At 43.2% G+C, this 26,712-nt stretch overlaps 2 protein-coding genes across 2 annotated transcripts in view; one reads left to right on the forward strand and one right to left on the reverse strand.

Annotated features, from left to right (window-relative positions):
• The window catches only part of LOC130295636 (zinc finger protein 850-like), a 121,705-nt gene that overhangs the window by 81,544 nt on the left and 13,449 nt on the right, over positions 1-26,712 (forward strand). The window contains exons 10-20 of the mRNA XM_056546600.1: positions 558-1,454; positions 5,119-5,250; positions 7,024-7,589; positions 11,470-11,520; positions 13,494-13,625; positions 14,047-14,226; positions 15,278-15,404; positions 15,488-15,555; positions 16,098-16,218; positions 16,802-17,702; positions 24,457-24,553. Coding sequence (XP_056402575.1) covers positions 558-1,454; positions 5,119-5,250; positions 7,024-7,589; positions 11,470-11,520; positions 13,494-13,625; positions 14,047-14,226; positions 15,278-15,404; positions 15,488-15,555; positions 16,098-16,218; positions 16,802-17,702; positions 24,457-24,553 — 3,272 coding nt within the window. The remainder of the gene's footprint in view (positions 1-557; positions 1,455-5,118; positions 5,251-7,023; positions 7,590-11,469; positions 11,521-13,493; positions 13,626-14,046; positions 14,227-15,277; positions 15,405-15,487; positions 15,556-16,097; positions 16,219-16,801; positions 17,703-24,456; positions 24,554-26,712) is intronic.
• LOC130297282 (uncharacterized) lies at positions 1,455-11,398 on the reverse strand. Its single transcript, XM_056549595.1, has 2 exons — positions 11,377-11,398; positions 1,455-5,386 (listed from the first exon to the last, which is right to left on the reverse strand). Exon 2 carries the CDS (start codon positions 5,268-5,270, stop codon positions 4,200-4,202), a length of 1,071 nt encoding a protein of 356 aa, XP_056405570.1. The 5' UTR covers positions 5,271-5,386; positions 11,377-11,398; the 3' UTR covers positions 1,455-4,199.

A 26,712-nucleotide genomic window follows, 5' to 3' on the forward strand; every position in this document is an offset into this window, starting at 1 on the left:
TAACTATAGGGCTTTTGCGCAGGCGGCTCCGTTCCGCCTCATAGATAAAAATACAATGTCTGCTAAAAGACTAAGCGCAAACAAAAAAAGGATGGGGTGATCGAAGAGTTAACACCTACACAAAAATTATCTTCCAGGTTTGTTTGAAAAAAATAAAAATAAATTGTCCTTTTTTTGAGCTGTTATGTAGAAGTTTTTCAGCAACATGGCCTATGCGTAATTTTTTAAAGGGATACTCCGCCGTAAAACATCTTATCCCCTATCCAAAGAATAGGGGATAAAATGTCCCCAGCGGCAGGACCCCTGTGATCAGAACATCTTATCCCCTATCCTTTGGATAGGGGATAAGATGTTTTCCGTCAGAGTATCCCTTTAAGCTTTATTTGCACATGTCAAAAGTGTACAAATTGTTTCAGACACCAAATAAGTGGAGAAAGAGGCATTTTTCTCTGATAAGTTACAGAGTTTCTTACATTTACTTGTAATGTTGATTTATGCAAAGTTTGTTCAAGGTGCATTGTTGTAATTAAAAATAAAATTATTTTAATTTTTGGTAGATGACTGCTCCAGAAGATCAGAGGGACATCTCATATTTTCAAGTTTGAAAGAAGAGGATATGTATGAAGATCATTCCATTATCCCAAATATAGATTCAGTCCTTTACAGAAAAGATCTGTCATCTGATCCTTTTAGACCAGTCTTATCTTCTAAATCATCACAGACTGTTGAGCAAAACAAAAGTTACAGAAAGGGTGCTAAACATCAAAAATCTCACACAGGGGAGAAACCATTTTCATGTTCAGAATGTGGGAAATGTTTCACTCGGAAAACAACCCTCGTTAAACACCACAGAATTCACACAGGATTGATGCCATTTACATGTTCAGAATGTGGGAAATGTTTTACTGGGAAACCAGGTCTTGTTAAACACCAGAGAACTCACACAGGGGAGAAGCCATTTTCGTGTCCAGAATGTGGGAAATGTTTTGCTCAGAAATCAGATCTTGTTACACATCAGAGAATTCACACCGGGGAGAAGCCTTTTTCATGCCCAGAATGTGGGAAATGTTTTGCTCGGAAATCCCAACTTCTTGTACATCAAAAAACTCACACAGGCGAGAAGCCCTTTTTATGTTCAGAATGTGGGAAATGTTTTACTCACAAAGCACATCTGGTTGAACATAAAAATACCCACACAGGGGAGAAACCCTTTTCGTGTCAAAAATGTGGGAAATGTTACAGCGGTAGGTCAGCCCTTGTTGTACATCAAAGGACTCACACAGGAGAGAAACCGTTTGCATGTCAAATATGCGGGAAATGTTACATTGCTAAATCAAATCTCGTTGTTCATCAGAGAACTCACACGGTGGAGAAGCCATTTCCATGCCCGGAATTTGGACAATATTTTTATCGAAAATCACATCTTGTTGAGCATCAAAAAATTTACACAGGATAGAAGCAATTTTCATGTAACATAAGTGGAAATGTAATCACTAACAGGAATCTTCCACCACCTTCTTGTTAGAGTCTTTTTATACGGTCCGACGGGAGCACAATAACAAGTGCAGATCTCAATGATCGGCACTCATTTAATGAGCCTTTATATTTTTAGTTATATATATTTGGGTCAATTTATCACGGGTTGGGCAACATCGACTGTTTGCCGGCCGATTATGGGGAACAAGCATTCCTACCAAATAATCTACTCATGTAAAAGGGCCTGTAGTCTATTTAATGCAGTTTTTATGCAACTATCCCAAGGCCTCCTCCAGATTAAGGCCGGATTCACACTTTGGAAGTTCCAGCCGCACAAAATTCAGCCGGATCTTCCGAGTGTGGCCAGTGGTGACTGAATCAGTCGGCACTAGGACTGTGCAGAAATTGTCGTCTCCATAGACGGCAATGTCTGCGCGCGGATTCCGCCCAAAAATTTTACAGTGTGAATAGGTTAAAGAGTACCTGTCATGATCTTGTTAAATTTATATACTGCCCCCATCATGATAAACCACCCTCCTGCCTTTATTTTTAGTTTTCTACCTTGATATTGCTCTGTATTTTCTGCTCAGTCTCAGTCAGATTCACAAAGTCCCAAGAAGGTCGGCACAGCAATAGGTAGTTGGTGCCCGAGGACCAAATGTAACGATAATCGAAAAGAAGAAAGGGTCCCGGCACTCAGATGCTTGTGAAATCTCAAAGATTTATTTATGCAACATGCATAGCATACAGGGTAGGTATGCGTTACGGCTCAATAGCCTTTATCAACCAGTACAGGTAACTGTTAGAATGCAGCTTATATAATTACATCCGGTTCACAGGTACCACGTCATTAATTACTATCATTCAAAGCACATGATGTACTGTGAAAATGTAAACATAGTGAATACAATATTGAAAGAAAAAAGAAAAAGATAAATCATTTTTGAAAAACTTTCATAGCGGAGATTCCCCGTAGAGTGCAGATTCATTTCCCGCTCTGTAAAAAATCAGCAAATATATACATTAACTCATGCCATTCAGATCAACATATATCTATAGTAATCGTGAAAGTTCATAATCGCGGTTCATACCGCGCGGCTCCAGAGTCCCTAAACGGTGTATCCAAAACGCTTCTTTCTGGATGAGCAACTTTTTAATATCACCCCCTCTCCGTGGTTGCACAACCTCATCAATTACTTGATACTGTAATTGAGATATGGAATGATTTTTATTTCCGAAATGTGCAGGGATAGGAAGAAGAAGGTTTTGGCATCTGATACTCGATTTATGGCGATTGATGCGGTCTCCTACACGCTGGGTGGTCTCCCCAACGTATAGGAGACCGCACGGGCATTTTATTGTGTATATGACATTGCGAGATTGACATGTGAAAAATTTGGTAATGGGGAATTTTTTTCCGGTATATGGGTGTGTAATTTGATTACCTTTGATCACATTGCTGCATTGGGCGCAGTTCAAACATGGATATGTACCGGTGCGTTGTGTTCCAAGAAAAGTTTGACGACTTTTTTGTTTTCCCCCGATGTCTGCTCTTATTAAGGTATCTTTGATGTTTTTAGATCGTTTGTTGCAGATCAACGGTGGGGTTTTGAATTCTTCTATTTGGGGGTAAGACTTCTGAAGTATGTTCCAGTAATTTTTTACAATCTTGTCTATTTTGAATGTGAGGGGATGGTATGTCCGAATAAATGGAATAATTTTAGTTTGCTTGTTACGTTTTTCTACATTATGAGGGTGGGAGGTAACGGTGGGTTGGAACAATTTTTGGGGGTAACCCCTTCTGCTAAATTTGTCCTCCAATTCTTTAAATCTCACAGTGCGTAATTCGGGGTCCGTCACTATCCTCTCTATTCTTTTTTTCTGGGAAATGGGAATAGATTTTTTTATGGAAGGGGGGTGTGCACTGGTATAATGAAGTAAGCTATTTTTATCAGTAGGCTTATGGTATAGGTCTGTATAAAGGCCTCCTTTTCCATCTTTCTGAATGAGTATCCAAGAAACTGACCTGTCGCTGGTCAGCCATCATAGTAAATTTTAATTCTGATCTTATGTTGTTAATAAATGAAAAAAACTCATCCAGTGTCGCACGTGGCCCCTCCCAAATGCATACAATGTCGTCAATAGTCGCCAAATAATGGCATGTTTTTTAAAAAGCTCATGTGAGTACACATACTGATGTTCAAAATGCGACATATATGCATTTGCATATGGAGGGGCCACGTTCGCTCCCATCGCCGAACCCCTGCATTGTAAATAGTATGTATCCTCAAATAAAAAATAGTTCTCTCTCAGAACAATATTCAACAGATCAAGAAAAAACTCATGGTAAAAAACTCATTTGTAACTCATTGTAATCGCTTTGATCAAGGATCCATTTAGTGGCATCACAGCCCCTATCGTGTTCAATTGTAGTATACAAACAGACTACATCAATGGTAACTAACCATGTTTCACCTGTTATGTTAGTTACCCCTGACAACACATTCAAAAAGTCACCGGTATCCAATAAAAATGCAGGAGTTTTCTGGATCAAAGGAGTTAACATCTTCTCCAACAATACAGAAAGTGGGGAAAGTACAGAGTCCATGGAGGAGACAATAGGGCGACCTGGGGGATCGACCAAACTCTTATGAACCTTGGGCAAGGTGTAAAATACAGGTGTTATTGGATTCTGTATTTGTAAATAAGTACACATCTTTTCATCAATCAATCCCAAGGTCCCTATGTCTCTCTACCATGGACTTGATTTTTTTCTGGATTTTACCCAGAGGATTATTCTCAAGTGGTAAGTAAGTATCTGTATCAGACAGCTGCCGCATCACTTCTTTTTTGTATGAAGTGGTATCCATAATGACAATGGAACCTCCCTTGTCACCGGGTTTTATAGTAATGGTGCGGTCAGCTGCCAGATCAGATAAAGCTCGTCTCTCTAACACAGAAATGTTACCACGGACTCTGTGGTCCCCTTTCTTTATTTCTTTTACCAAATTATCAATGTCAGTTTTCACCAAATTGCAGTAAGTCTCCACAGGATGATAATATTTAGGAGGCATAAAATGACTTTTTTGTTTAAGATTGAAATCCTCCAATTTGAGGATTCCTGGCGATGGCACCGACTCCTCAAATCTAGCCGAGGAGTCCTGTTGAGGTCTATCTGTGGAGAAATGGGCTTTTAAACGGATCATGCGAAAAAATCGCTCCAAGTCAATGTCCAGTTGAAAAGTATCTAATTTGTCCGTGGAACAAAATGAAAGCCCCTTTTGTAACACCCCTATCTCCAAAGATGACAAGCATTTAGATGAAATGTTAATGACAATATTCTCAGAGGTTAAAGTCTCGGTAATACCTGTGACCTCGTTATCACCGGTCCGGTTGGTGCGCCGATGATGGTGGCCTCCCTGGCGTCCTCGCCTTCGCTGAAAAAAAGGGGGGCGTCGGTCTCGGCGTACCTGGAACTCGCTTCCCGAGCTGGAGGAGGAGTATCCTCCCCTGCCTTGAGAGGAGGGTCCCCGTTGTGCATATCCGGAGGTATCCCGCCATCGGTAGACTCGCTTGGCTAAGTAATCTTCTGTATCCCGTAAGAATTTCTTTCTCTTTCTTTCCTCTATATCTTTCCTCAAGGTAGTCAGTTGCGCATCAAGGTTTTCTTTAAGTTTCAAAAATTCCTCGTTGTTCAAGGTCTCCCGCAATTGTTGTTCAGTCGCCTCAACTTCTTTCTTAATTTCCGTAATAGCTTTTTGCAGGCGATCAACTGTCAGTACAATTATGTCCATTGGACACTTGTTCAGAATTCTCTCAAAGTCTTTGCAATAAGGCTCATCATCAGCAAATAAAGTTGGTCGTAAATTCACTCTCAAGCCGCGTGGAATCTGCTCCGTGCGAAAGTATTCTGTAAGAGTAGTATTATTGTCACGATTCGGCTGGCAGGAGGTGGATCCTCTGTGCCAGAGAGGGATTGGCGTGGACCGTGTTGGTGGACCGGTTCTAAGTTGCTACTGGTATTCACCAGAGCCCGCCGCAAAGCGGGATGGTCTTGCAGCGGCGGTAGCAACCAGGTCGTATCCACCAGCAACGGCTCAACCTCTCTGACTGCTGAAGATAGGCGCGGTACAAGGGAGTAGACAAGAGCAAGGTCGGACGTAGCAGAAGGTCAGGGCAGGCAGCAAGGATCGTAGTCAGGGGCAACGGCAGGAGGTCTGGAACACAGGCTAGGAACACACAAGGAAACGCTTTCACTGGCACAATGGCAACAAGATCCGGCGAGGGAGTGCAGGGGAAGTGAGGTAAGTAGGGAGTGCACAGGTGAACACACTGATTAAGCCTGCTGCGCCAATCAGTGGCGCAGTGGCCCTTTAAATTGCAGAGACCCGGCGCGCGCGCGCCCTAAGGAGCGGGGCCGCGCGCGCCGGGACAAGACAGACGGGGAACGAGTCAGGTACGGGAGCCGGGATGCGCATCGCGAGCGGGCGCCTCCCGCATCGCGAATCGCATCCCGGCTGAGAGTGATATTGCAGCGCACCCGGTCAGCAGGTCTGACCGGGGCGCTGCGAATGAGAGGATGCTGCGAGCGCTCCGGGGAGGAGCGGGGACCCGGAGCGCTCGGCGTAACAATTATGTAATTCATATGAAAGGAGACGGCGTGTCTCTTTTTCCCAAGCTCGTCTCCTCAGTTAAAATCTGCCTTCGCTTCGAGACCAGATATAGTCAAACCATTCATTTTGGAAGTGGACGCTTCTTCTGTTGGTGCAGGAGCTATTTTGACACAAAAATCTTCCAAAGGAAAAACTGTAACCTGCGGCTTCTTCTCTAAAACCTTCTCACCTGCGGAGAGAAACTATACTATAGGATATCGTGAGCTTTTGGCTATTAAGTTGGCCTTGGAAGAATGACGCCATCTCTTGGAGGGCTCTGTACAGCCACTTACCATTTATACCGACCACAAGAACTTGCTATATCTACAGACTGCTCATCGTCTCAACCCTCGACAGGCCCGTTGGTCTCTGTTTTTCTCCAGGTTTGACTTTTTTATTCATTTCCGACCAGCAGAGAAAAATTGTCGTGCTGACGCGCTATCTAGATCCTCTGAGGTACTAGATCAAGTCACATCCTCAGCATATTATACCTCCCAATCATCTCATTACTGCAGGTTCAGCAATTCTTCAGCACTTGCCTCCTGGGAAAACGTATGTTTCTCCCCGCTTAAGACTCCGAATCTTGAAATGTGGTCATTCCTCTCTTTTGGCCGGCCATGCCGGTATACGTAAGTCCTTGCAACTCATCTCCTGACACTATTGGTGGCCAACTCTCAGAAAAGATGTTATTGACTTCGTCCGCTCTTGTTCTGTCTGTGCCCGGGACAAGACCCCTCGTGCCAAGCCCGCTTGTCTACTACAACCTCTGCCAGTTCCTGAGTTGCCCTGGACCAACATAGCTATGGACTTCATCAGCGACCTTCCAGCGGCAACACGGTCATCTGGGTTGTGGTTGACCGGTTTTCTAAAATGGCCCATTTTGTGCTCTTGCCAGGTTTGCCATCTGCACCGCAGCTTGCCAAGCTATTATTCGCCCACATCTTCCGTCTCCATGGTTTACCAACCCATATTGTCTCCGACCGGGGGGTCCAATTCATCTCCAAGTTCTGGAGGGCCCTTTGTTCCCGTCTTCAAGTAAAATTGGACTTCTCCTCGGCTTACCACCCTCAATCCAATGGTCAAGTCGAAAGGGTGAATCAGGTCCTGGGGGACTATCTTCGCTATTTTGTCTCCGCCCGTCAAGACGACTGGACCGATTTACTACCCTGGGCCGAATTTTCATATAACCACAGGAATTCTGAATCCACTGGAACGTCCCCCTTCTTTGTGGTCTTTGGCCTTCATCCTCGCCCACCTCTTCCCCTGTCTTCCTCTTCTTCTGGAGTACTTATGGCTGACGAACTGGTTCGGAATATCGCCTCCATCTGGCAGAAAACTCGTCACTACCTTCTTCTTGCTACCAATCGTATGAAGTCACAAGCGGACAGAAAACAACGTCCTCCTCCCGAGTTCTCTCCTGGGGACAAAGTGTGGTTGTCCTCCAAGTACATTTGCTTTAAGGTACCCTCTTAAAAACTAGGTCCACGTTTTCTGGGTCCTTATAAAGTCAAAAAACGACAATCCTGTGGCTTATTCCCTCCATCTGCCCGCCTCTCTCCGGATTCCAAACTCCTTCCATGTCTCCCTCTTAAAACCTGTCATTCACAACCGTTTTTCTCTAAAAGACATCACTCCATCCTCCATCTCTGGTACCTCTGATGTCTTTGCTGTAAAGGAAATTCTTGACTCCAAGCTGATCAGAGGTAAACGCTACTTCCTTGTGGATTGAGAAGGATTCGGTCCTGAAGAGACGTCTTGGGAGCCTCAACAATTTTCTGGACCAAGATCTTCTTAAAAGGTTTCTGAACCCTAAGAAGAGGGAGAGATTAAAAAGGGGGGGGGGGGGGGGTACTGTCACGCACTGCACTCCAGCCAAAAGCTCTGGCAGTGAGCGCAGTGTCCCGGGGTCCCCGTCTGTTGACGGGGCTGGGATTCGCATCACGGGACGCGCCCGCATGCGAATCCCGGACCGTCACTTACCTCGCTCTGCTGCCACTGTAACGCAGCTCCGCCACGCTCGTCCCCGCCTCCTAGGGCGTGCGCGCGGCGGAGCTCTGAAATTTTAAGGGCCAGTGCGCCCATAATTAGTCTTGCACCTGAACACCACATTATAAGTTCCTGCTCCTCCCACACACCCCTGCCGGATCTTCAGTGCCATTTCCTGAGAGAAAGTGTTCCCTATAGCCTGTTTGCCATACCCGTGTACCCAGACCTTCCCGCTACATTATTTGACTACAAACCTTTGCTGTCTGCCTTGACCTTCTGCTACGTTGACTACGCCTCTGTCTCATCCTCTTGTACCGCGCCTTGCCCAGTAACCTGTGTGGTCGAGCCGTATTGGGGGTAGAGACCTGGGTGTCGTCTGCCGCAGCAAATCCATCCTGTTTTGGGGCGGGCTCTGGTGAAGACCAACGGCACCTTAGTCTCCGCTCCCTGATACGGTCCGAGTCATCAGCCACACAGGTTAGAGGACCCACTACCCGCTCCGTGACATCAGCATCCAGGTGCGTGACAACACATACCGCTCAGCTACATGTACATTACACATATACAGCTCAGCTACATGTACATTACACATATACAGCTCAGCTACATGTACATTACACATATACAGCTCTACTGTGTACACATACAGCTCAGCTACATGTACATTACACATATACAGCTCTACTGTGTACACATACAGCCCAGCTACATGTACATTACACATATACAGCTCTACTGTGTACACATACAGCTCAGCTACATGCACATTACACATATACAGCTCTACTGTGTACACATACAGCTCAGCTACATGTACATTACACATATACAGCTCTACTGTGTACACATACAGCTCAGCTACATGTACATTACACATATACAGCTCTACTGTGTACACATACAGCTCAGCTACATGTACATTACACATATACAGCTCTACTGTGTAGACATACAGCTCAGCTACATGTACATTACACATATACAGCTCTACTGTGTACACATACAGCTCAGCTACATGCACATTACACATATACAGCACTACTGTGTACACATACAGCTCAGCTACATGTACATTACACATATACAGCTCTACTGTGTACAGATACAGCTCAGCTACATGCACATTACACATATACAGCTCTACTGTGTACACATACAGCTCAGCTACATGCACATTACACACATACAGCTCTACTGTGTACACATACAGCTCAGCTACATGCACATTACACATATACAGCTCTACTGTGTACACATACAGCTCAGCTACATGTACATTACACATATACAGCTCTACTGTATACACATACAGCTCAGCTACATGCACATTACACACAGCTCTACTGTGTACACATACAGCTCAGCTACATGTACATTACACATATACAGCTCTACTGTGTACACATACAGCTCAGCTACATGTACATTACACATATACAGCACTACTGTGTACACATACAGCTCAGCTACATGCACATTACACATATACAGCTCTACTGTGTACACATACAGCTCACCTACATGTACATTACACATATACAGCTCTACTGTGTACACATACAGCTCAGCTCCATGTACATTACACATATACAGCTCTACTGTGTACACATACAGCTCAGTTACATGTACATTACACATATACAGCTCTACTGTGTACACATACAGCTCAGCTACATGTACATTACACATATACAGCTCTACTGTGTACACATACAGCTCAGCTACATGTACATTACACATATACAGCTCTACTGTGTACACATACAGCTCAGCTACATGCACATTACACATATACAGCTCTACTGTGTACACATACAGCTCAGCTACATGTACATTACACATATACAGCACTACTGTGTACACATACAGCTCAGCTACATGTACATTACACATATACAGCTCTACTGTGTACACATACAGCTCAGCTACATGTACATGTACATTACACATATACAGCTCTACTGTGTACACATACAGCTCAGCTACATGCACATTACACATATACAGCACTACTGTGTACACATACAGCTCAGCTACATGTACATTACACATATACAGCTCTACTGTGTACACATACAGCTCAGCTACATGTACATTACACATATACAGCTCTACTGTGTACACATACAGCTCAGCTACATGTACATTACACATATACAGCTCTACTGTGTACACATACAGCTCAGCTACATGTACATTACACATATACAGCACTACTGTGTACACATACAGCTCAGCTACATGTACATTACACATATACAGCTCTACTGTGTACACATACAGCTCAGCTACATGTACATTACACATATACAGCTCTACTGTGTACACATACAGCTCAGCTACATGTACATTACACATATACAGCTCTACTGTGTACATATACAGCTCAGCTACATGTACATTACACATATACAGCTCTACTGTGTACACATACAGCTCAGCTACATGTACATTACACATATACAGCTCTACTGTGTACACATACAGCTCAGCTACATGTACATTACACATATACAGCTCTACTGTGTACACATACAGCTCAGCTCCATGTACATTACACATATACAGCTCTACTGTGTACACATACAGCTCAGCTACATGCACATTACACATATACAGCTCTACTGTGTACACATACAGCTCAGCTACATGTACATTACACATATACAGCTCTACTGTGTACACATACAGCTCAGCTACATGTACATTACACATATACAGCCTCTACTGTGTACACATACAGCTCAGCTACATGCACATTACACATATACAGCTCTACTGTGTACACATACAGCTCAGCTACATGCACATTACACATATACAGCTCTACTGTGTACACATACAGCTCAGCTACATGTACATTACACATATACAGCTCTACTGTGTACACATACAGCTCAGCTACATGCACATTACACATATACAGCTCTGCTGTGTACACATACAGCTCAGCTACATGCACATTACACATATACAGCTCTACTGTGTACACATACAGCTCAGCTACATGCACATTACACATATACAGCTCTACTGTGTACACATACAGCTCAGCTACATGTACATTACACATATACAGCTCTACTGTGTACACATACAGCTCAGCTACATGCACATTACACACAGCTCTGCTGCAGACATATATAACACACACATACACAGCTCTGCACCACGCACATCACACACACACAGCTCTGCTGCATACACATAACTTCAGCTCATCCAGCAGCGATCACAACCAGCACAGCAGAGTCCTGCATACACTGAGCAGATGAGCCTAGAGCAGCAGCCCCTGATCATGTGACTCCTCCTCTTTCTCCATGTGACTGATCACATGACTGTGACATCATGGCAGGTCCTGTATGCACAGCACATCTGGAGTACTGGGGACGTTCCTTTCTATGAGGTTTGTATTATTTGTGGTATTTTCCGGTGAATGTAGGAGGAATTAAAAACAAACAATTTGTTTTCCCTTATTAGGGTTAAGCCTGCTCATGTTGCCCCTTAGGACTGTGGTCTCAAATTGTGCCCCTCCCAGATGTTGCAAAATTTCAACTCCCAGCACCGCATGCCCGGACAGCCAACAATTAACAGCACTCTAGCAACATCTGGAGGGCCACAGTTTCCGAACACTGCCTTAGTGTCTGTTCACACTGAGGTAATTCTGCATGGAAAATTTCTTCAATAGTAAATAGTTACTATAGTTAATGCTGTAGTAATAATTCCAAAATCCAAATAATGGCGGACTCGGCGGGATCATTGAAAACATGGGGGGACATTCATCAAAGCGTTTAGTAGATTTTTTTTGCTTAAAATTGTCACAAAAAAGTCGCACGGGCACCTACGCTCTTTTTTCTGCGACTTTTTGATTGTGCAGTGTCCTAAGCAGAAAATAAAAATCTTGCTTACCAAAGCAAAAAGTGATTTTTGACTTGCAGTGGTCAGACATTTATCAAGTGCGAAAGTCGCAAAAAAGCCGCATCGCATGAAAAAACCTACTAAATTTACTCCAGCTCAGACACGGAGCAGAAAAGCCGCTACCAAAGCCATAAAAAAAGAAAAAAGTGCTTAAGTGAACGACATTTATCAACAGGATGAAAGCAGATGATAAATAAGTCGCACATAAGCAAAAAATAACTAAAAAAAGGAATACACAAGCAAACAGTGATAAATGTCCCCCATGGAGTCTTGTCTGGATATTCTACAGCATGAACATTCCCTCAGGTCGTATCACATGACGGGTTATGCCAAAAGTCTGTAAAATGGGATTTTTCTTTGGGGCCGGGGGGGGGGGGGGAGGGTGAGTATAGAGGGGTTTGGTAGGAAATATGGACGCCACAGCCCAGATTTATCTACCTGAAGCTGTTCGTGTCCAGATTTGCCCATAGCAACCAATCAAAGCTCAGATTTACCATAGTAACCAATCACAGCTCGGAAATCCTATAGTAACCAATAACAGCTCAGCTGTCCCATAGTAACCAATCACAGCTCAGATTTACCATAGTAACCAATCACAACTCAGCTTTACTATAGTAACCAATCACAGCTCAGATTTACCATAGTAACCAATCACAACTCAGCTTTACTATAGTAACCAATCACAGCTCGGAAATCCTATAGTAACCAATCACAGCTCGGAAATCCTATAGTAATCAATCACAGCTCAGCTTTCCCATAGTAACCAATCACAGCTCGGAAATCCTATAGTAACCAATCACAGCTCAGCTTTCCCATAGTAACCAATCACAGCTCGGAAATCCTATAGTAACCAATCACAGCTCGGAAATCCTATAGTAACCAATCACAGCTCAGCTGTCCCATAGTAACCAATCACAGCTCAGCTTTACCATAGTAACCAATCACAGCTCGGAAATCCTATAGTAACCAATCACAGCTCAGCTTTCCCATAGTAACCAATCACAGCTCGGAAATCCTATAGTAACCAATCACAGCTTGGAAATCCTATAGTAACCAATCACAGCTCAGCTTTCCCATAGTAACCAATCACAGCTCGGAAATCCTATAGTAACCAATCACAGCTTGGAAATCCTATAGTAACCAATCACAGCTCAGCTGTCCCATAGTAACCAATCACAGCTCGGAAATCCTATAGTAACCAATCATAGCTCGGAAATCCTATAGTAACCAATCACAGCTCAGCTGTCCCATAGTAACCAATCACAGCTCAGCTTTAATATCTTAACAAGATCTGGTAAAATGAAAGCAGAGCCTTGATTGGTTGCTATGGGCAAAACCAGAGAGTTATCGCTGCAGGTAGATAGAAAATGGAGAGAACATTACTGACACCTGCCTTATGTATCTCCAGTAACTTTATTATTTACCTGGGTTTCAACATCACCTCTTCATTTTTCAGTTTAGGTTCCTACAATATTGGATTGTCTGCTGTTAGTTTTCCTGATTGATTCATTAAGGATGAAGAGAGACAGGAACAAGATGGCCGACAGGATAATAGACCTCACCCTAGAGATACTCTTCCGGCTTACTGGAGAGGTGAGGGATTCTGGGAGTGATGTCACATGACCTCATTCTTATCTATGTAATAACAGATGGATATGACTGGAGAGGTGAGGGATTCTGGGAGTGATGTCACATGACCTCATTCTTATCTATGTAATAACAGATGGATATGACTGGAGAGGTGAGGGATTCTGGGAGTGATGTCACATGACCTCATTCTTATCTATATAATAACAGATGGATATGACTGGAGAGGTGAGGGATTCTGGGAGTGATGTCACATGACCTCATTCTTATCTATGTAATAACAGATGGATATGACTGGAGAGGTGAGGGATTCTGGGAGTGATGTCACATGACCTCATTCTTATCTATAATACAGATGGATATGACTGGAGAGGTGAGGGATTCTGGGAATGTATGTAGTGATATTAATGTGTCTCTCCATACACAGGATTACGCAGTAGTGAAGAAGTCCTCTAGTGGGCGCTGTCGGGCCCCTGTGTGTGAAGGATGGGGAAGAACCCTGAGCCCAATCCCGGGGCCCCCACCTCACTCCCTGATACATGAGGAAATGGATGAACAGAAGATCCTAGAACTGATCAACAAGATGATGGAGCTGCTGACTGGAGAGGTGACCCTGCTGGGACATTATACAGTAATGGAGGGGTCTGGTGATGACTGGAGAGGTGACCCTGCTGGGACATTATACAGTAATGGAGGGGTCTGGTGATGACTGGAGAGGTGACACTGCTGGGAATGCTGGGACATTATACAGTAATGGAGGGGTCTGGTGATGACTGGAGAGGTGACCCTGCTGGGAATGCTGGGACATTATACAGTAATGGAGGGGTCTGGTGATGACTGGAGAGGTGACCCTGCTGGGAATCCTGGGACATTATACAGTAATGGAGGGGTCTGGTGATGACTGGAGAGGTGACACTGCTGGGAATGCTGGGACATTATACAGTAATGGAGGGGTCTGGTGATGACTGGAGAGGTGACACTGCTGGGACATTATACAGTAATGGAGGGGTCTGGTGATGACTGGAGAGGTGACACTGCTGGGAATGCTGGGACATTATACAGTAATGGAGGGGTCTGGTGATGACTGGAGAGGTGACCCTGCTGGGAATGCTGGGACATTATACAGTAATGGAGGGGTCTGGTGATGACTGGAGAGGTGACACTGCTGGGACATTATACAGTAATGGAGGGATCTGGTGATGACTGGAGAGGTGACACTGCTGGGAATGCTGGGACATTATATAGTAATGGAGGGGTCTGGTGATGACTGGAGAGGTGACACTGCTGGGACATTATACAGTAATGGAGGGGTCTGGTGATGACTGGAGAGGTGACCCTGCTGGGAATTCTGGGACATTATACAGTAATGGAGGGGTCTGGTGATGACTGGAGAGGTGACACTGCTGGGAATGCTGGGACATTATACAGTAATGGAGGGTCTGGTGATGACTGGAGAGGTGACACTGCTGGGAATGCTGGGACATTATACAGTAATGGAGGGGTCTGGTGATGACTGGAGAGGTGACACTGCTGGGACATTATACAGTAATGGAGGGGTCTGGTGATGACTGGAGAGGTGACACTGCTGGGAATGCTGGGACATTATACAGTAACACCACTGGAGGGGTCGGGGTGATGACTGTATCATTGTGTGTCAGGTTCCTATAAGGTGTCAGGACGTGGCGGTCTATTTCTCCATGGAGGAGTGGGAGTATGTAGAAGGACACAAGGATCAGTACAAGGATCAGGTGATGATGGAGGATCAGCAGCCCCTCACATCAGCAGGTAATAGACATGACTATATACACACGTCCTCTCATTATTTGTATGTAAAGAATGAATTCAGTCTCTGTATGTGTTCCCTACAGTCAGATCCAGTAAGAGAACAGCAGCAGAGAGGTGTCCCCGTCCTCTTCTTCCACAGGATCAGGATCAGGTAGATGGAGATATTCCCTATGATCTGTAGAAGGGCTGTGAAGCTCTTGTGTTCAGTCTTGTTTTATCCTACAGTATTATATGCTTTATACTTGTGGAATGAGAAAGGTGGAGATGACAGGATAAAGCCGACCATAGACATTACATGTTGTCTGGATCTTCTCACAGTTTTCTGGCTATGGAGACTGCTGGTTGGAATAAGGCCTTGAGCAGTGATGCATATAGTACTGTTTGCATGGACGCTCACATCGCTACTTCTCTGACTGTAGTGTCTTGTGCTGTGTTGAACGTTCTGCTGCTTCTGTGGTTGAGATACAAGTGATCGGTGATGCATACAGGAGGCATCACTGCTCTTATACACAGGAATGTTCTCCATCCACTTAAACAAGTGTTAGCATGCCAAATATGAGTCAATCTTCTAGGAGACCTGCAGCTTTGTGGCTCAGATAACTCCTCCTGTCATTCTTGGTCCTCATGATAATTAATTATGTTTTCTTCTCATATGAAACATTTCTGATAACTTTTACAATATTTCCTCCACAGCTTATGAATCAGGGTGAAGATCTGATCTATATTAATGATCTACACATTAAAGTAAAAGAAGAGACAGATGTAAGCAGTGATGAGCAGTATAAGGAGGACACTTCTATAGGTAATTGTCCAGGTGAGTAAAGAAGGGTCACAGATTCTAAGTCACCAGTTGGAACAATTTTGGGTTGAATTTTTTTAAGCTCCGTGTTCGGTTAGTTTGTTTTTTTGTTATATATCCCCCACCCATACAGCCAAAAATGTTACTGTGGTCAGTCCAAAAATGTTGGAATCTGCAAGGTCCCCAACAGATCCTTGGATGTAGATGTGAACCTACCCAAGCTATGAATCAGCTGGGTGACACTGGCAAACTGCAGTGCTGACTGTGTCTCTTTCTGCTTTTTTTCTCTCTGCGGCCTCTCCCTCTTGTCTCTTCTCCATAGACTTCAGTGGGTAGCATGTAACCTGATCCATCAGTAAGCTGATTCATCCTGAGATGGATTTGAGCAGCTTTTACATAGTGAATGATGAGTTTAGAATAGAAGGGGAGCAGGGATGGAGCTTTATAAGTGGTGAGAGGCCTTTTTCTCTACACAGATTGTAAGATTTGCTTGTATTTATTTTGTTTATTGTATTGTATTCATTTATGCAAATTTTGTTAAATATGTAGTAATCAATTCTAATATCATTGATAATGCAATTGTTTTTATCCTTTGCAGATGACTGTACCAGATCAGAGGAACATCTGATATCTTATAAAGCAGATGATGATATCACACAAGATACATATGAAGAACATTCCATTATCTCAGATACACCCTCAGCCCTTTACCGGAATGAACTTTTATCTGATCCTTTTATACCCGTCTTGTCTTCTGATTCACCACAGACTGTTAAGCAAAACGAAAGTCACAGAAAGAGTGATGAACATCTAAGAGCTAATGCAGAAGAAAAGCCATATTCGTGTTCAGAATGTGGGAAATGTTTTACCCGGAAAACAAATCTTGGTAAACATCAGAGAATTCACACAGGATTGTTGCCATTTACATGTTCGGAATGTGGGAAATGTTTTACTGGGAAATCAGAGCTTGTTAAACATCAGAGATTTCACACAGGGGAGAAGCCATTTTCATGTTCAGAATGTGAGAAATGTTTTTCTCAGAAATCGGATCTTGTAAAACACCAGCGAATTCACACAGGAGAGAAGCCCTTTGCATGTTCAGAATGTGGGAAATGTTTTACTCGCAAATCGCAACTTCGCGTACATCAAAAAACTCACACAGGGGAGAAGCCATTTTTATGCTCAGAATGTGGGAAATGTTTTGCTCACAAACCGCATCTCATTGAGCATCAAAGAATCCACAGAGGGGAGAAACCGTATTCGTGTCAAATATGCGGCAAATGTTATAGTGGTAAATCGACTCTTGTTGTGCATCAGAGGACTCACACAGGAGAGAAGCCGTATTTATGTCAGATATGCGGGAAGTGTTATATTGTTAAATCAAATCTTGTCGTACATCAACGAACTCACACAGGGGAGAAGCCGTTTCAATGCCCAGAATGTGGGAAATGTTTTAATCAGAAATCACATCTTGTTGAACATCAGAAAATTCACACAGGGTAGAAGTCATTTCCATGTACCGTATATAGAAATGTTATGCATATACCAAATCTTCCTGCTATTCTTCTTTCTTCTACTTATTAGTCTTTTTGAAGCAGATGTTGTGTAACTGGATAGTTTGGGTGGAGCTTCATTGGATAACCTTTAAAGGGGTACTCCACTGGAAAAAGTTTTCTTTTAAATCAACTGGTGCTAGAAAGTTAAACAGATTTGTAAATGATTTCTATAAAAAAAATCCCAATCCTTCCAGTACTTATCAGCGGCTGTATGCTCCACAGGAAGTTATTTTCTTTTTGAATTTCCGTTCTGCCTGACCACAAGTGCTCTGTCCATGTCAGGAACTGTGCAGAGTAGGAGCAAATCCCCATAGCAAACCTCTTTTGCTCTGGACAGTTCCTGACATGGACAGAGGTGTCAGCAGAGAGCACTGTGGTCAGACAGAAAGGAAATTCAAAAAGAAAAAAACTTCCTGTGTTTTAAACAGCAGCTGATAAGTATTGGAAGGATTAAGATTTTTTTTTTTTTTTTATAGAAGCAATTTATACATCTGTTTAACTTTCTGGCACCAGTCAATTTAAAAGAAAAAGGTTTTCCAGTGGAGTACCCCTTTAAATCAGTACTCCACTGCCCCAGCGTTCGTTGTCGGCTGCGGGAGTCATTACATCATGGCCACGCCCCCTCAATACAAGTCTGTGGGAGGGGGCGTGGCCCCCTCCCATAGACTTTCATTGAGGGGGAGTGGCCATGATGTCCCGACCCCTGCAGCCAGCATTCGGAACTAAATGGTCAGAACGCTGGGGCAGTGGAGTACCCCTTTAAATATGATATGGGGCCGGGCAATCTCTTCAGACTCTAGTGTCTGCCGTGTTGAATGTACACGCCGCAACACTGAAGTTGCAACACTGAGAAGGACAATCCATTTAGTTACGTAGATCAAAGAAGTAGCAGGTGTTGCTACGACCTATGGCTTTTGGGATGGGCTCCAATGGTAGCAAAACATTTTTTCGACCACATGAAACCTCTGAAATCAGATCAGGTGAGAACGATATGATTACGCGACGCTTCCTATTTGACGACGTGCCAGCTATCACCACTGGGGGATAGAATCGTTGAACTGGAAAGTCTTGGTTTATCACTCTGGCGGATTACTTACTGTTGAACGTTGTGTCCCAGTGGTCAGGAGACCAACAACAAACCGAAATGACAGCAAGAAGTGCAAAGACGGGTCATCGGATGAGAAGAATAGTGCGGACCGATCCGTTTTGTACTGGACGTCCCAAACCAAGCCTAGGGCGTATACACAAACCATCAGAGGGCGTTTGCACGTTGTGCTACAAGCCAAATGTATAGCTTTAAAGGGGTACTCCGGTGGAATTCTTATTTATTTATTTTTTTATCAACTGGTGCCAGAAAGTTAGACAGATTTGTAAATTATTTCTATTAAAAAAATCTTTACCCTTCCAGTACTTATTAGCAGCTGTATGCTACAGAGGAAATTCTATTCTTTTTGAATTTCTTTTTTGTCTTGTCCACAGTGCTCTCTGCTTACACCTCAGGAACTGTCCAGAGCAGCCTAGGTTTGCTATGGGGATTTTCTCCTGCTCTGGACAGTTCCTGATACGGACAGAGGTGTCAGCAGAGAGCACTGTGGACAAGACAAATAAGATCTTCAACGAGAAAAGAATTTCCTCTGTAGCATACAGCTGCTAAAAAGTACTGGAAGGGTAAAGATTTTTTTAATAGAATTAATTTACAAATCTGTTTAACTTTCTGGTACCAGTTGATTTAAAAAAAATAAATAAATAAATAAATAAATAAAGTTTTCCACCAGAGTACCCCTTTAAGATTCCCGGGACTGGAGACGTGACATCACGTCATGCCCCCTCCATTCACTTCTATGGGAGGGGGCGTGACTGCCGTCACGCCCCCTCCCATAGATGTGAATAGAGGGGGGGTGGTGTGATGTCCCGTCTCCAGTCCCGGAGGTTCCCTAGACTGGAGCAGCAGCCCGGTTTAGAATGCGGGTACTGCACTGTGATCGAGGTGGGGTCCCAGAGGCGGGCCCCCCACGATCGGACATCTTATCCCCTATCCAAAAGGATAAGATGTCTTTGGCCGAAATACCCCATTAAAGGGGTACTCTGGTGAAAAATAATTTTTTAAAATCAATTGGTACCAAAAAGTTATACATATTTGTAAATTACTTCTATATAAAAATCTTAATCCTTCCAGTACTTATCAGCTGCTCTATGCTCCAGAGGAAGTTGTGTAGTTCTTTCCAGTCTGACCACAGTGCTCTCTGCTGACACCTCTGCCCATGAGCAGGAGAGGTTCGCTATGGGGATTTGTTCCTGCTCTGGACAGAGGTGTCAGCAGAGAGCACTGTGGTCGGACTGGAAAGAACTACACAACTTCCTCTGTAGTATACAGCAGCTGGTAAATACTAAGATTTAAATAGAAGTAATTTGCAAGTCTATAAAAACCAGTTGATAAAATATTTAAAAAAAAATGTTTTTCACAGGAGTACCCCTTTAAGGTGTTCCACTGATCTCACGGCACCGCTCATGACACAGCGAGGACTCTTGATTTTTTCTTGAATGCAATGATATCCTGAGGATGTCTGGACACCATGGTGCAGTGCCATGAACAGGAGGGAACAGCAAACATTGGGGATTATAGTGTGGGGGGGCGGGGGGCATAATGTAGGTAGCCGGAGCCCTCCAATCCTCATTCAAGGTTACATTGTTTTTCTGAGAAACATGCTTAAAGGGGTACTCCGCTGCTCAGCGTTTGGAACAAACTGTTCCGAACACTGGAGCCGGCAACGGGAGCTCGTAATGTCATAGCCACGTCCCCTCATGATGTCACACCCCGCCCCCTCAATGCAAGTCTATGGGAGGGGGCGTGACAGTTGTCACGCCCCCTCCTATAGACTTGCATTGAGGGGGTGGGGCATGATGTAATGAGGGGCGGGGCTATGGCCAGAAGGCATCTGCCAGGGTCCAAGTTCAATGTCCCTTTTAGACGAAGCTACTAAGGAACCACAAGGGCTCATGGCTTCCTCCTGGGCATTAAAGGGGTATTCCACTTAAAAAAAAAAAAATTTCATATCAACTGGTGACAGAAAGTTAAACTTTATTGTGTAAATTACTTCTATTAAAAAATCTTAATCCTTCCAGTACTTATCAGCTGTTGAAGTTGAGTTGTTTTTCTGAGAAACATGCTTAAAGGGGTACTCCGCTGCTCAGCGTTTGGAACAAACTGTTCCGAATGCTGGAGCCGGCGCCAGGAGCTCGTGATGTCATCGCCACGCCGCCTCATGATGTCACATCCCGCCCCCTCAATGCAAGTCTATGGGAGGGGGCGTGACAGTCGTCACGCCCCCTCCCATAGACTTGCATTGAGGGGGTGGGGTGTGATGTAATGAGGGGCGGGGCTATGGCCAGAAGGCATCTGCCAGGGTCCAAGTTCAATGTCCCTTTTAGACGAAGCTACTAAGGAACCACAAGGGCTCATGGCTTCCTCCTGGGCATTAACCCCTTAAGGACCCGGGCTTTTTCCGTTTTTTCATTTTCAATTTTTCCTCCTTAACTTTAAAAAATCATAACTCTTAAAAATTTTCACCTAAAATTATATATCATGGCTTAATTTTTGCGTCACTAATTCTACTTTGTAATGACATCAGTAATTTTACCCAAAAATCTACGGTGAAACGGGAAAAAAAATCAATGTGCGACAAAATTGATGAAAAAACACTATTTTGTAAGTTTTGGGGGCTTCTGTTTTTACGCAGTAAATTTTTTGTCAAAAATGACACCTTCTCTTTATTCTGTAGGTCCATACGGTTAAAATGATACCCTACTTGTATAGGTTTGATTTTGTATCACTTCCGAAAAAAATCATGAATACATGCAGGAAAATGTATACATTTAAAATGGTAATCTTATGACCCCTATAACTTTTTTATTTTTCTGTGTTCAGGGCGCTTTGAGGATTCATTTTTTGCGCCGTCATCTGAAGTTTTTAGCGGTACCATTTTTGTCCTGATCAGACTTTTTGATCACTTTTTATTCACTTTTTTGTGGTATAAAAAGTGATCAAAAATGCGCTATTTTGGACTTTGGAATTTTTTGGCGCGTACGCCATTGAACGAGCGGTTTAAAAAGTGGTATATTTTTATAATTCGGACATTTCCGCACGCGCCGATACCACATATGTTTATTTTTATTATTATTTACATAATGTTTTTTTTTATTTTTGGAAATGCCGGGTGATTCAAACTTTTATTAGGGGAAGGGATAATTGAAAGGGTTAATGATTTTTTTACACTTTTCTTATGCAATATTATAGCTCCTATAGGGGGCTATAACATTGCATGTACTGATCTTTACCACTGATTGATCCATCTCCATAGGAATGGATCAATCAGTGTTTTCGGCGATTGATTGCTCAAGCCTGGATCTCAGACCTGAAGCATTCATTCGGCGATCGGACAGCACAGGAGAAGGTAAGAAGACCTCCTCCTGTGCTACAGCTGTTCGGGATACCGCGATTATACCGCGGCGATCCCGAACAGCTCCCTGAGCTAGCCGGGCACTTTTACTTTCGTTTTTAGCCGCGCGGCTCAGCTTTGAGCACGCGGCTAAAGTGTTAATAGCGCGCGGCACAGCGATCAGTGCCGCGCGCTATTAGAGGCGGGTCCCGGCTTCACTATGACGCCGGGCCCGCCGCGATATGATGCAGGGTCACCGTGTGACCCCGCGTTATATCGCAGGACCGGGACTCATGACGTACGCATACGTCATGGGTCCTTAAGAGGTTAAAGGGGTATTCCAGTTAAAAAAATACTAATAATTCATATCAACTGATGACAGAAAGTTAAACAGATGTGTAAATTACTTCTATTAATCTATCTTAATCCTTCCAGTACTTATCAGCTGTTGAGTTGTTCTTTTCTGTCTGACCACAGTGCTCTCTGTTGACACCTCTGTCTGTCTCAGGAACTGTCCAGAGCAGGAGAGGTTTTCTATGGGGATTTGCTCCTACTCTGTGCAGTTCCTGAGACAGACAGAGGTTTCATCAGAGAGCACTGTTGTCAGACAGAAAAGAACAACTCAACTTTAACAGTTGATAAGTACTGGAAGGATTAAGATTTTTTTTTAATAGGAGTAATTTACAAATCTGTTTAACTTTCTGGAGCAAGTTGATATGAAATTTAAAAAAACATTTATTTTTTTACTGAAATATCCCTTTAAATATCCCGGTGTGTCAGACGAAGGTGCTTTATATAGTTGGCATGTCAGCCGACGCCGGGGCTGATTATTCTCCACAAGGCTGCAAGGAATTGTCCCAGGAGCGCTGTAATGGGTGGGGTGGCTGATGTGTGGGAGTAAGAAAAGTGACCTCACACTTACAAACAAGGGATCCTGGGACTTGATGGAGGGAGGGAACTCCAACAGGAAATAGCCATTTCACAAAAAGTTAGCGACAGTTTTATGGTGGACTCACAAGCCATTCAGCTCCAAGACAAGTGCGGATCCTTCCTAAGGCCCCTTTCACACTACAGGTATCTTCCTGTAAAAAACCTCCGTTATTACTCCCGGCAAAAAGTCCTGAAAACGGCCGTCGAAAAATCTCATTCATGTCAATGGGATTTATTGACCATCCTTTTGTATCAGGCATGTCTGTTTTTACTAATGTCAGTTACTTATGCCGGCACAAAAGACGGTGCATGAACACATTTTTGGTGAAAAACCAGATGTTAAAATTTAACACTGAAGTCTATGGGAACCGAATGTTCAAAAAAAAACATCTGTTATCATCAGTTATTGTCAGGTTTTTTTAACATCCGTTTTTTGTACTGAGCATGCTCAGTACAGCTTTACAAAAAAAAAAGGGTAAAAAAATGGATGTAACTGGTAATAATGGATGACAACGGATGAACAACATCAAGTTTTTTATGAAAAAAACCATTAAAAATAAGGGATGATGGTCATCAGTTATCATCCGCTATTACCAGTTATTACTTCCGTTTTTTTTTTCCATATGTTATTGTAAAATAACGGCAGTAAAAAAGCAGGATGATACCTATAGTGTGAAAGGGGCCTAACCACGTCCATTACTGTCCGGTAGGTAAGTACTAAAATCACTTTATGGTGGATAGCCCCTTTAAGACACAAACCTCAGCCAGTTAAAACTTTGTGTGTCCGTCCCTATTACATAGCATCTGGAAATGGAAGTGGTACAGACAAATAAATCTACAGATATAAACGGAGACCGAGTCGTATGGGCTGAATAAAATAAAAAAAATAAATAAACAAAAAGCTATACAAAGTACTACAGTGCCTTGTACGGATTCACCCCCATGGTCTTCGGAGTTGTCTGTTCTTTGTTTTTGCTGTACTAAAATGTTGTTTTCAGTCCTTTGCGAGAGTCCTTGCTTCCCTCAGACCTATACTTGATGGACACACTTGCCTCCAGGTCTGTGTATTTTGCAGCATTTTTTGCAAACATGTTTCTTTTTATGGGCTGCCATCCCCCCCCCAACCCCTTTAACCTCTGCAGCAATGCTGGCAGCATTCATACATATACTTCTCAAAGAAAACCTCTGGATATGACGCTAAGCACGTGCACATAACTTCTTTGGTCGACCATGCGAGGCCTGTTCTGAGTGGGACCTGTCCTGTGAAACTTCTGCGGGGTCTTGCCCACCGGGATGCAACTCAATTAAGGCTCTTGCCAATCTTCTCATAGCCTAGGCCATCTTCATGTAGAGCACTTTTTTCAGATCCCTAGAAAGTTCTTTGCCATGGTATGCCAAGCTGAACTTGCAGTGACCGTATTTGAGAGTGTGAGAGCGATAACACTAAACTTAAGATGCCTACTTCCCAGGTGGTCTAGAAGGTCAGAGTAATCACACAGAACAGGGTACAGGAAAACACAAGTGATGGGGTAGCAAGGGTAATCAGAGCAGATTATAATCCCCTACCTCTGGAGGGGTGAGCACATACAGCTCAGCTACATGTACATTACACATATACAGTTCTACTGTGTACACATACAGCTCAGCTACATGTACATTACACATATACAGCTCTACTGTGTACACATACAGCTCAGCTACATGTACATTACACATATACAGCTCTACTGTGTACACATACAGCTCAGCTACATGTACATTACACATATACAGCTCTACTGTGTACACATACAGCTCAGCTACATGTACATTACACATATACAGCTCTACTGTGTACACATACAGCTCAGCTACATGTACATTACACATATACAGCTCTACAGTGTACACATACAGCTCAGCTACATGTACATTACACATATACAGCTCTACTGTGTACACATACAGCTCAGCTACATGTACATTACACATATACAGCTCTACTGTGTACACATACAGCTCAGCTACGTGTACATTACACATATACAGCTCTACTGTGTACACATACAGCTCAGCTACATGCACATTACACATATACAGCTCTACTGTGTACATATACACCTCAGCTACATGCACATTACACATATACAGCTCTACTGTGTACACATACAGCTCAGCTACATGTACATTACACACATACAGCTCTACTGTGTACACATACAGCTCAGCTACATGTACATTACACATATACAGCTCTACTGTGTACACATACAGCTCAGCTACATGTACATTACACATATACAGCTCAGCTACATGTACATTACACATATACAGCTCTACTGTGTACACATACAGCTCAGCTACATGTACATTACACATATACAGCTCTACTGTGTACACATACAGCTCAGCTACATGTACATTACACATATACAGCTCTACTGTGTACACATACAGCTCTACTGTGTACACATACAGCTCAGCTACATGTACATTACACATATACAGCTCTACTGTGTACACATACAGCTCAGCTACATGCACATTACACATAGACAGCTCTACTGTGTACACATACAGCTCAGCTACATGTACATTACACATATACAGCTCTACTGTGTACACATACAGCTCAGCTACATGTACATTACACATATACAGCTCTACTGTGTACACATACAGCTCAGCTACATGTACATTACACATATACAGCTCTACTGTGTACACACAGCTCAGCTACATGTACATTACACATATACAGCTCTACTGTGTACACATACAGCTCAGCTACATGTACATTACACATATACAGCTCTACTGTGTACACATACAGCTCAGCTACATGCACATTACACATATACAGCTCTACTGTGTACACATACAGCTCAGCTACATGCACATTACACATATACAGCTCTACTGTGTACACATACAGCACAGCTACATGCACATTACACATATACAGCTCTACTGTGTACACATACAGCTCAGCTACATGCACATTACACATATACAGCTCTACTGTGTACACATACAGCTCAGCTACATGTACATTACACATATACAGCAGTACTGTGTACACATACAGCTCAGCTACATGCACATTACACATATACAGCTCAGCTACATGTACATTACACATATACAGCTCTACTGTGTACACATACAGCTCAGCTACCTGTACATTACACATATACAGCTCTACCGTGCACACATACAGCTCAGCTACATACACATTACACATATACAGCTCTACCGTGTACACATACAGCTCAGCTACATACACATTACACATATACAGCTCTACCGTGTACACATACAGCTCAGCTACATGTACATTACACATATACAGCTCTACTGTGTACACATACAGCTCAGCTACATGTACATTACACATATACAGCTCTACTGTGTACACATACAGCGCAGCTACATGCACATTATACATATACAGCTCTACTGTGTACACATACAGCTCAGCTACATGCACATTACACATATACAGCTCTACCGTGCACACATACAGCTCAGCTACATGCACATTACACATATACAGCTCTACTGTATACACATACAGCTCAGCTACATGCACATTACACATATACAGC

This window comes from Hyla sarda, chromosome 1 (assembly GCF_029499605.1).
Source record: "Hyla sarda isolate aHylSar1 chromosome 1, aHylSar1.hap1, whole genome shotgun sequence".
NCBI classification, from domain to species: Eukaryota; Metazoa; Chordata; class Amphibia; order Anura; family Hylidae; genus Hyla; species Hyla sarda.